The 11,923-nt window shown below is 46.1% G+C and overlaps 1 protein-coding gene across 1 annotated transcript; it reads right to left on the reverse strand.

Moving 5' to 3' along the window:
- Positions 1 to 3,651: 3,651 nt before the first annotated feature.
- On the reverse strand, positions 3,652 to 6,871 carry LOC120858206 (GTPase RhebL1). The gene is made up of 8 exons (XM_040234129.1): positions 6,620 to 6,871; positions 5,937 to 6,008; positions 5,534 to 5,601; positions 5,180 to 5,262; positions 5,033 to 5,089; positions 4,785 to 4,832; positions 4,367 to 4,448; positions 3,652 to 4,188 (listed from the first exon to the last, which is right to left on the reverse strand). Exons 1-8 carry the CDS (start codon positions 6,669 to 6,671, stop codon positions 4,099 to 4,101), a joined length of 552 nt encoding a protein of 183 aa, XP_040090063.1. The 5' UTR covers positions 6,672 to 6,871; the 3' UTR covers positions 3,652 to 4,098.
- Positions 6,872 to 11,923: the final 5,052 nt, after the last annotated feature.

The following is an 11,923-nucleotide window of genomic DNA, read 5'->3' on the forward strand; positions in this document are numbered from 1 at the left end:
TTCCCCTCTGGCCTCGGGAGCTGCCCCGCCCCCGGCCTGGCCGGCTCAGATCGGCGGCACCCCCTCGACCCCCGGCTGGCTGTGATCGCGGGGGGCCTAGAGGTGCATGGCCCAACCCCGGCTCCCGGCGCCGGGGGGTCAGGAAACTGAGCGGAAAGTGGGGAACGAGGCAGCCATTTGCAACCGGAGAGGAAAGTAGTGCAGCGCGGCGCCGCTCCGCCTCCCCCCCCTCCGCCTCCTGTTCGGCCGGTAGGGTGGTTCCTGCGAAGGGGCTATTTCCTGGCCCGAGATCTCGGCAGCGGTCGTGAAGATTCAGGAAGCCTCCGGCGCGAGATCCGGGTGGCCCTTTTGCCCGGGGAACCCCACTCCAGAAGGGGAGAAAGGAGAAGACGCGGCCCTATTTTGTGTTGGAGCGGAGCGGCGGAGGGATCCGGTCCTCTCGGAGGAAAGGCTGTGACTCTGCAGTTCTACGCACACGCAGCGGGATCCCTCCGCCATAGGTTAACCCCGACTGCGCCGGGCCGGCCGCTGTGCAGACACGTGGGAATGAAGCCCCCCTCCTCTTCACCCCAGACCTGGAACTGTCTCCTTTACCACCGGGCTAGTAAAACTAGGAAGCTGGGCACTTTCTAATTCCGTTTCGCTGGAGTTATCGGCCCCTGAAACTCTTAGCTGCTCCTTGCCTTGGCCAGGAGCAATCTTTCCCGGGAGGGGGATGGAAGAAGAGCCTGGAGATTGGCCGCTGCTCTGCATCCTGGGAACTGGAGTCCGCAAATGGAGAAAGTGAGGCACGGCGCCTGGCGCTGCAAAGGGTGGGTTCCTGCCACGTTCGGGGGCCTAAAGGAAAGCGGAACGAGTCCCTAGTCGTTCTGCTGGCTCTCAACCCCCCTCGAGAGGAAAGAGCACTGTTAGTGCCTCCACAATCACCTCCCCTGTCAAAACAGAAATGCAGTTTCCCCTCCTTTCCCGGGTGCTCCCAGCCCCAGCCCTTCTTTCCGAATCTTCAGGGCCTGGACTCCCCAGCCACCCCCCCCACCCCTTTCAGTAAACAGAGGGCATGTAACTTGTAGCCTTGCTACATGGCCAGAGTACTGTTACTCTACGCAAGATCCCAAAACAGCTTGCAGGGACACCCCCTCGCGCCCCCCCCCCCCCCGTCACCAATTAGTCTGGATGAGAAAGGATTGGAATGACTTCTCTGCATTAACTCTACCCACGGGATAAACAGGAGGAGACAAATTAACAAATGCGCTGGATACTTAATATATTCTTAGTTATTCCTCACCCTCGTTATGAATTAATGTGGAATTATGTCCATATTACAGATGAAGAGATTGACACTAAAATACATAAAATTGTTCAACAAACCACGTCTAGTGAGAAGTTGAGCCTTGCCGTAATGCAAGCCAATGGCCATGTTTGTCCTAGGATGTGTTTGTGTATATAAATATATATATATTTTTTTAATTATTTTAATATGTGGAGAAAGACACAGACAAATCAGGTGCAGGGCTGGTTTTGTGGGAAGGGGTTTACAGTGCTGTCCAATAGAACTTTCTGCAATGATAGAAATGCCCTATACACTCATGTGGCTTAGTCACATGTAGCTATTGGGTACTTTGAAAAGTAAGTGGTGCAACTGAGGAACTTTTAATTTTATAAAATTTTAAAACTAAGTAGCAATATATGACTTGTAGCTTTTATATTGGACAGTGCAGAAGACCTAAATGCCTACTGGCCAGAGTCATAGGAGGGATCAGGACTAGGTATGTCTTGGCTAGCCAGATACTGACATATGCTCTGCACTGACCATTCAGGTCTAATTCAGCAAGAGTCCAGCAGTAACTCCTCACCTGTAAATGGAAGGCCTCTCCTTACTTTCTGCACCCGGAGGCCAGGAGGCAGACCCTCACCAGAAAAACCTCAAATAATACAATAGCCATCTTTTAAGGGTGAGGACCTATGCTAAGCATTTCATATATCACCTTAGTTTTATTCTTACCTCAATCCTATGAGGAAGGTTTAACTACACATAGTAAATGAGAAACTAAGAGAGGTTCAGAGGCTCAGAGAGTTTTAAGTGTCTTCCTAGGGTCACACAGTTAAGTGGAAGAGTAACTCTTTAACCCAGCCATTAACCACTATTCTTTACTACTATCAGGCTTTGAGATTGTTTGATATGACTCTCGAAAACCTGATATTTGTTATCCCATTTCAAACCTCATGGACATAACAATAGTATAGATACCTGTAATGAGAATTCCAGGTCTGATGTGCAAAAAGACCTAATATTAGTGTAAGGAGAGAGGCTGATGAGAACCCTAAAGAGATTCCTGAGTCCCTAAGAGATTGCTCTTTGGAATATGCTTTTTTTTGCAGCCCTTATTTCTTTTTAGATTCTATATCACAGATGCAGAAGCTGCCGGCAGGACTTTTAAAAACGAGCATGACAAACGTCACCCCCAATTATAAGCCCAACTAGCCTGGAGCCAGGCAATAACAAGGTCATAGCTAAAAATCACACCCGGATTTTGTCCATTTTTCCCAACTAAGTGCGTTGACAGAGTACCTCAGGCTCTCACAGTTGGCAGAACTCTATGCCTTTCCTGTGAAGGATACCATTCAGGTCACCCTTATAAGTCGTTGCAGGAGGTATTAGGCCACTTAGGACCTAGGGCTGCTGGGGAAGGGGTGGGGGTAAAGGCAGTTAGGACTAAACTTTCCTAGCTGAACCCATCCTTCTACTGAGGTGGTGGGTCAGTAAGAACAGAAGCAATAGCCTTTGACATCTGGAAAAGGTAACACAACTTCAAAAGTGTGAAAGGTATGAAAAAAGCAAAGAACATCTATTTTGATGAAAGGCACTTGGAGAGATGAGGAGCAGGGAGTGAGGGTTGATCGGGGCATTATTTCTTCCTTTATTCAACTCTCTTAAAAAGTTAAAATCTTCGCAACACTTTAGTCCCTGCCTTCACACTACTTCACAGTTGTTACATCATTTGGAACGAGGGTCTTTCTTCGAACCCAAACGTATCCTCTCTTGAGTTCCAACAAATCCCAAGGCCCCAGGAGGGAAGCTAGGGCAGCATGTGGCAGCTGGCCACTAGAGGGCGGTGTTTCTGTAGTTAAGGGGGTTGTGCTGCTAAGTCGCTTCAGTCGTGTCCGACTCTGTGCGACCCCATAGACGGCAGCCCACCAGGCTCCCCCGTCCCTGGGATTCTCCAGGCAAGAACACTGGAGTGGGTTGCCATTTCCTTCTCCAGTGCATGAAAGTGAAAAGTGAAAGTGAAGTCGCTCAGTCGTGTCCAACTCTTAGCGATCCCATGGACTGCAGCCTACCAAGCTCCTCTGTCCATGGGATTTTCCAGGCAAGAGTGGGGTGCCACTGCCTTCTCCAAAGGGGGTTGTGAGAGCCTACAAATTTGGATGAGAGTGGCAGTCAGTTGGTTACCTGTATGGGAGAACACGGTAAAAAAGAAAGTGGGAAAAATAAGTATTAAGTCTTAGGGTGATGGTCCTGAATGAATGAGGGGTAAGGAATAGGAACACAGTTGAAGGAGTAAAAACCTTGATTCTCTACCAATGGCCAGTCATCACTCCTTAGAAAAGAAGATACTGGCCCTGAGTGCTCCCCAGATACAGAGAAGTCAATTACAAAAAGATTTCTCAGTTTATTTGCATATTTACATCGTCACTCCTGGGAGCCAGCTTCACTTCAGGAGTCCCCAGCTCCCCTCACCCAGCCAACACCCAAAACCTACAGAGGAGACTGGGTCCTGAATAAACAGTGCCCAGGACTCATATCCCAACCCCATAGGTTATCACAGTTCATTTATTTAGCAAAAACAGAGCTAGAGGACAGTGCCCATGAGACATCCTTGCCTCTTTGTAAACATGGACAACCAGGCCACTGGAGCCTGGGTAAGTGTGCAAACATGAGGGTACCTCACTGTGTGCCTAGAGGGCCAGGGACACAGCTGGCAACCAAACAAACCCGTGAAGTCCTGAGGGCGCCCCCACAAGCCCCCACTGGAGCTTGGAAAGTACCAGGGGCAGAATCAAGGCAGCTGCCCCTTGCTCAAGGGCTCATCTCCAGGCTCACATGAGATGGCAGCGGCGCTCTTGCCCATATGAATTTTCCACCCGGGCAATCTCCTGGATGACTTTGGTGAAGATGCCTTGAGTCAGCTGCAAGGGATAAGGATTCAGGGCAAAAAAAAAAAAAAAAAATTGGTTGAGTTCACTGCCAATACTACCCAACTCTTAGGTGAATGCCCCACTCCCCCACCATCCCCACCACCAAGCAGTGGCATAAAAAGAAAAACACTGCTGCCCCCACCACCCTCCTACTCTTCAGGCCCAATACCTGATTATTTCGAGCAGATGACTCCATAAATGTTGCACCCCAGGATGCTGCCAGCTTCTTCCCCTCAACAGCCTGGACCTCCCTAGAAGCAAATTCAGGACATGAAAATGAAGAATAGCAATGGGCCCCATGTTCTCTGAAAAATCTTTACAGAAACTAGACTTCCTCTGACTCATCTCATTCCAAGGTTTGGGAGAAGGTCTGTGGAAGAAGAAAATATAAGAAAACAAAGGAGCCTAGGACTGAGGCTTGAAATATGAAATTATAGCTTTTGAGATAGAAGGATCATTTTGTCTTAACCTTGAAGTTAGAAACGAAGAAGTAAAACGACTGGTTCAAATCAGTGGCAGAGCCAGGACAAGAGCTTGACCCATTCCTAAACACTTTCCTTTGCCTTAAGCTACAGAGATTTCCATACCTGTCTGGAGAGAGATCGGCCTTGTTTCCCACCAGCACCACCGGAAGCCTGGGAGGAGACAGCAGTTACAACAGAATCCCCTCTGTTCCCCATGGACCCCAACCTCCTTCATGTCATAGCTGGACAATTCCCCATCAAACCAGATAGGATCGATGTTCTGGCTTCCTCCTTAATTTGGATCAATACTCCCCTCTGCCCTTCCTCTTCCCTGGTGTCCACACTATGTCTTTATCCCCTGTGCCACGTACCGGGTTTTCCCGTGGCCTTCATGTAGCTTTTGGTACAGACTCTCAATGACTTGGAAGCTTTAAACACAAGAAAAGAATCTTACAATTTTATTCTGGGACAGCCCTCAGGTCTTCCCAAGTCCACCACTCTCAATCTTGGTCACTTACCTATGCAGAGAGGTGACAGAATACACAAGCACATAACCATGGACCCCAATGATGAATGAATAGGGCAGAATGCTGTACTCATCCTGACAAGAAATAGAAACATCAATACCTTGATTCACAAGACTCAGATGGCCAAGTTTGGTGGGCTGCATCCTGGGGACCCTCCCTGTGGCACTCCCTACTCCGGTCACTTCTATCCAACAAGTATTTATAGAGTAGCTCCAAATAACACTGCACACTGAAATACTGCTAAAATGCTTTTAATACTACTTTACAGATGAGCCTCAGAGGCTACCAGACTTCATCTCCCAGGACTGAACTGCCACATTTAGACACCCTACCCCAAACTGGTACCTGCCCTGCTGTGTCCACCAGGTGTAGGTGAAACTCATCTTTGCCAACAGTCACTATCTTGCTGTAAGCTGAAAAGAAAAGAAAACTTGACTGTGAGGTGCCTTGTAGGGCGAGCAATCTGTGTCCCTATATATTAACACAGATGGGCCAGGTTCAAGGAGCTCTCCAGGAAACTTAAGATACAATGTTAGGCTTCTTATTGTCTACTCATGCACTATCCTGGACTCAGTATCTTGGAAAATGCACACTCTAGCTCCACTCACAGAACAGGATTGACAGAGAAGAGATTCGATTTAATATCTAATTAAATCATCCCTTTGGCACCCGGAAAATCCCAAAGTGTGGCCTTGGGTGGGGCACCCAAGCCCTCCCTACCCCACCCCAAGAGGAGAAATTTACTCACTATTCTCCACAGTAGGATCATAGTCTTCCAGGAACTCGCCCTCCACAAATTGATGTGCTAAAGATGTCTTCCCTGTGGGAAGCAGAGGTAATTGTAGCCAAATCACCCATCCACATTCATTTCCTCTGTCCTTTCGGGCTGTGGCCCTGGACTAAAGGAAACCCCGAATTAGCATCCTAGCCTGTGAATGCCCCATGCAGTGCTTTCCCTTAGACTCCTGCACCCTCTTTTCGCCCCAGGTCTCTGCACCTTGGCCACCGGATGCGTACAGTAGCGACGCAGGAAGCTTTTCCTGCAGTCTTTCCCCACCCAACTCCTGGGAAGATCCGGATTCCCCAGGATTCAGTCAGCCTTGCATCCGACACCTGAGACTTGCCCCACCCAGACCGCGCCCCCGCCATCAAATCCTGCCCCCACCTCCACCCCCCCCAGAGTAACGAACGCTGAGGACCACTGTGATGTTTAAGCAGTAAGCCCATGTATACTCTTCCATGCTCCAGCTTCCTGCCGCCTTGAACACTACCACCACCCCAGCCTTTCCCACTCCAACCTTTCAGTCCTCGCTCTACAAGCTGGTTCTAAGGATGCCACCATTTCTCCCTGGGTCGCCTTCCCTCGGCAGTGCGCCTCCTCTGGCCACAAAGCCGCGGTGCATCGGTGCTCTGCCCTAGACGGAGACTCACCTACAGAACGGTATCCGAGGATGACCACCTTCCTGTAGCGAACTAACGGCATGGCAGGAGCCGGCCCCGAGGGGCTTGCAGAACTTGGAGCTGAGAGAGCCCCAAGAAGAGAAAGTCGCAGTGCAGTCAGGTGTGGCAACCGGCACAGGAAAGTCGCTCACTCTGAAGCTGCCAGGGGCAAGCTAGAGGGAAACCAAAACAAGCGCCGCGCCCGGAGCTGGCCACGTGATCACAACACAGCAAGACTAAGGCGAGGGAGCCGGGCGACCGGGGAACTACACTGCCGCGCCGCTCAGGGCTCCGCCCCCCAGGCCGCTCGCCATTGGTCCATTAGAAAGGATGGGGGCGGAGCCGTTAGCAGGAGGGAAGGGCGGGCCTCACGTGGAGCGGGAGAAAAAGGAGTTGCGCATGCGCACAGTACACCCGGTTCATTCATAAAGAAACAGAAAGGAACCCGGGGTCCTAGAGGTGTTTGCGCGTTTGCAATCTAGTAATAGTGGCTGCAAAGAATCGTGGATGGAAAAGCGTTGTGGCTGGGCTGGAATTTATGGTCAAAAGATTCTAGGTCTCCCTTTTGCAAGATCTCCGGAGTCCTTGGGTAGGGAAAAAAGGCCAAAGTTGTAATATATCCCCCTCCAAACTTTAGCCCCAGATATTTTATTGTCAGGTTTCTGTAGTCTTCCAGGATCTAACTTCGGAACTGCGATTCTTATTCCTTGAAAAATTGTTAGAATTTGTGGCCAAGTCCTCTGAGGTTTAGCTGTTATCGTTATCACAATCAAAGCATTTATTTGTTCAACAAATATTTATTAAGCATATACTATATGTTTTAGTTATTGCTCTATCTTTGAAGATAGAGTGATGAACACAATAGATAAGATCTCTGAGTTCACAAGCTTAAAATTCAGTTGGGAAGAAACAAACATAAACCAGTAAATGTTAGATAATATTAAGTGCAAAAAAAAAGCAATGTTACAAGGGACTTCTGGGTGGTCCAATGCAGAGGACTCTTCGTTCCCAATGCAGAGGTCGGGGTTCAATCCCTGGTCAGGATACTAAGATCCCACATGCTGCAATTAAGACCCTGTGCAGACAAATAAATAAAAATAAGGGGGGGGGGAGAAAAACTGATAAGAAATGACTGGATTAGTCATTAGTGACACAAATTAGTGGCTTTTCATTTCAAAAGAAGCCCCATTTAAGGTGAAGTTCAAATGACAGTAAGGAGCCAGCTAGGTAAACATTCAGACAGAAGAATGCACCGGCACTATGATGGAAAAGTTTGTTAAAATCCAGAAAAGAGAGAGAAAGCCAGTTAGCCTAAAGTAGATGAAGTCTAAGAGGGTCGAAGGTGCTAGCCCATGTAAAGTAGTTTGGGCTAATTCTAAATACCTAGAAAGCTGCTGTTGATGGCTGTTGATGGTGTCATTAAGTAAATTGGGGCATGACATGATCTGAATTGTGTTTCTAAAAGATCTTTCTGACTGTGGAGAATGGATTGGGGTTTGAGAGAAACAGGAACAAGTGGAACAAACAGGGAGATCAGCTAGGAGTCTGCTATTTGTAAACCAGGTAAGGGGTGAGAGTGGCTTGACTCGAGTGAGAGTGGCTTGACTAGAGTGATAGTGATGAATGAATTTCATTCAGAGAATTCGGGGTATGTTTTGAGGCTGAGATTAAGCTCACTTGCTTGCCGAAGGTGTGGATACAGAAGGTGAAGGAGGAAAAAGAGGAAAGAAAACACCTAGGTTTAGAGAGAGTTTTACTTTATGCCAGGAGAATTGCACTGTCATCTTATTTAATATTCACCATAGCCTGAGGTTATTAATTGGCATTGTTCATGCATTCATCAACAAATATTTATCAAACAACCACCATGTCCCAGTCACTTCCAGGTGCTTAGAATACAGCGGTGAACAATACAGACAAGGTCTCTGCTAACAAGGATCAAGTATTCTTTTGGGAGAAGACCAACAATCTAGAAATAAACAGTAAATAAGTTACAATTTAAAAGTAATAACTGCAATGAGAAAAAATAAATAAGACATTAGTGGGCTAGAAAGTAACTTGGTGTGTTATTCCTCTCTTTTTAAAATAATTTTATGTATTCACTTATTTTTTTGGCTGTGCTGGGTCCTTGTTGCTGATCGGGCATTTCTCTCTTTGCAAAGAGCAGGGGCTATTCTCTAGTTGCATTGCTTGGGCTTCTCATTGCAGTGGCTTCTCTTGTTTTGGAGCACAGGCTCTAGGCATGTGGGCTCAGTAGTTGTGGTTCCCATGCTCTAGAGCACAGGCTCAATAATTGTGATTCACAGGCTTAGTTGCTCTGTGACATGTGGGATCTACCCAGACCAGGGTTAGAACCTGTGTCTCCTGCCTTGGCAGGCAGATTCTTTACCACTGAGCCACCAGGTAAGCCCCATACTCTCTTTTTATATATCCTAGAAAGCCTGAGGAGGTAACATTTGTGTCCATGACTTGAGTTGTTGCTGTTTTTTAGTTACTAAGTCATGTCCAAGTCTTTTGCGACCTCATGGACTGCAGCCAGCCAGACTCCTTTGTACATGAGATTTCCCAGATAAAAATACTGGAGTGGGTTGCCATTTCCTTTTCTAGGGGATCTTCCTGACCCAGGGATCAAACCTGCATCTCCTGCGTTGGCAGGTGGATTCTTTACCACTGAGCCACCAGAGAGACTTGAGTAATGGGTAGCTGTAATTACTGTTCTCTTACAGATGTAGAAGCTGAGACTTAGTCATACAGGTAGCATACAAAAGTTATTTCTTCTGGAAGACCCTGATAAGGTGAGCGTGTAGGAGTTAGACTGTATTAGAGGACAGGCTTTATAAAACTAAAGAACCATCTCATGCTTAAAAATATCCAGATCTACAAAAGTTATTTCAAAGAGCCACTTTTTAATCTGGTCTCAGAAAAGGACCTTTACTGTTGGGTAAAGGCAGTTCCTTGTAGAGCAGCAATTTTATGTTGGATTATTGGGCCTGAATGAGGTTGGCAGTAGTCCCAGATTAGGTTTTAAACACTGTAGCATAAAATAAAGAACTGGATTCAATTCAATAAAATTTTATTCATCTCTTCCTTTGTATCAGGCACTCTTACCATATCTTGCACACTAGGTATATAAAGGTGAGTAATAGATGCCCTTTTTATTGCTTGTCTTTCCAGGTTAACTTTCTACCTTTTTTGACCCAGATTTGTGTCTAAGAGGTAGACCTTGATCCTTGGATCCCAGGGGGGTTCAGCCAAAGAGGAGTACTCACAGAACGGAAGGAAGAGATGGTCTGTTCCCACCATGAAGGTCACAGCACCTCTCAAAGCACTCCCCTTACCCCAACACAGGCAGCTGTCATGTTCTATTTCCAGTAATTGCCTCCCTCACCCTTCAGGCCCTACAGTAGTTAAGAGCTTCTCTGATACTCACCTGGGGTGCTGCTCTATCCCCTTTGTTTTCCTACACCCTGCCTGCCCCTTTGTAAATAGTCTCTTTATTAAAACATCCTCGAACTCTCTTGTTTTCAGTCAAGAAGAAGGCAAAAGGACTGAAACAAAGGACTTTCTCTTGTGAGGTGTTTGGCTTTTTTTTTTTTTAATGCAGAAAGATCTCATGGAAAATGTTCTCCTACATCTTGAACAGAACTGTATCATATGACCATCTCTACCTACAAGAGAGCCAGGAAGTTTTGTTTAGCATTTTGTTTTCCATTCTTTGCAAAGGAAAGCAAAAGAGAATAGGAACAAATGTTTAGTGAGCCATTCTAACAGACCTGTGTATCTTGAGACCAAGATATTTGTTAAATATCAATCACCATAAAGGGAGGGCATAAATGGTTACTTCATAAAGATCACAGATATGCAAAGATCACCAATAAAGGATTAAATGAAGGGAGCAAACTACCCTAATGATTTATAAATAAGCTTAGCATAAAATTTCTAGAGACAGCATCATACATTGCTCTATTTCAAACAGCTGAGATAAAATAAAGATGAATTGCTGCCAGAAAGCTGTTTTAAGTATCTCTATGAAAAATGAAGGGACTTCTCTGCACTCTAGTAGTTGAGACTTTGCCTTCCATTTCAGGAGGTGCTGGTTTGATCCCTGGTTGGGGAGCTAAGATCCCACATGCCTTGAGGCCAAAAACCAAAACATAAAACAGAAACATTGGAACAAATTCAATAAAGACTTTTTAAAAATGGTCCACATCAAACAAAAATCTTGAAAAAAATAAAAATGTTTTTACTATTAATATGTTTGCATTGAAATGATGGGTTCCATTTCACAGATCTTCTTGGTTTCTCACAGTTATGGTGGAGGAATAGTTATGGCTTCACCTCCCTGCTGATATATCAGTTATCTATTGTTGCATAACAAACTATATCAAAACTTGGTGGTTTAAAACAACACCAGTGTATTATTTCTGATGATTTCATGGATTGAATTGGCAGTTCTTCTGTTGGCTCTCCTGGACTCACTCATGGGGCTAACAGAAGCCACAGATCCTGTTGCAAGGCCTTCTCCTTCAGCTAGGTACAGGTACACCTCTCTTTGGTTCTTGTGACCCTTTCTTCCCTTGCCCTTCAGGTCTAGGGGTTAGCACCTCTGGTGACTCCCCACTGAAGACAGACTCTGAATACTTCAGAACACTTGTAGATACTCCATTATCCTGTCCACACCTTTATGAACATTCCTTTCATCCTATGCTCCTCAATTCCCCATTTGAGTATACAGTCTGTTTCCTTCAACGATTCTGAATGATACACTTCCAAATGTGGTAGTAGGAAAAATTATCAAACAAAATTATAGCAAGTTTCACATTACAGTAAAACTAGCTAGAACCATAAAATAAATGTTTCTTCAAGAAAAAAAAAAAAAACAAGAAAAAGAGGAAGGAAAGAAGAAAGGGAGGAAGGAAGAATGATTGATTCTGTCTGGAAAGATCAAAGAGATTTCACATGATAACTGATAAATGAGCTGAAACTTAAAGCTCAAGAATGCCCTGAGCAAAAAAGCAAAATGCTGGGATGGAGAGGGATAAATTAGGAGTTTGGGATTAACTGAACTGAACTGAACTATGTATATATGTATATAAAATGGACGGGGCTTCCCTGTTGGCTCAGTGGTAAAGATGCCACCTGCCAGTGAGGGAGACACGGGTTTGATCCCTTTCTAGGAAGATTCCAAATGCCATGGGGCATCGAAGCCCATGTGCCACAACTACTGAGCCTGTGCTCTAGAGCCCGGGAACCACAGCTACTGAGTACCGCAACTACTGAAGCTCCTTGCCTAGA

This window comes from Oryx dammah, unplaced genomic scaffold (assembly GCF_014754425.2).
Source record: "Oryx dammah isolate SB20612 unplaced genomic scaffold, SCBI_Odam_1.1 HiC_scaffold_29, whole genome shotgun sequence".
Lineage (NCBI taxonomy): Eukaryota > Metazoa > Chordata > Mammalia > Artiodactyla > Bovidae > Oryx > Oryx dammah.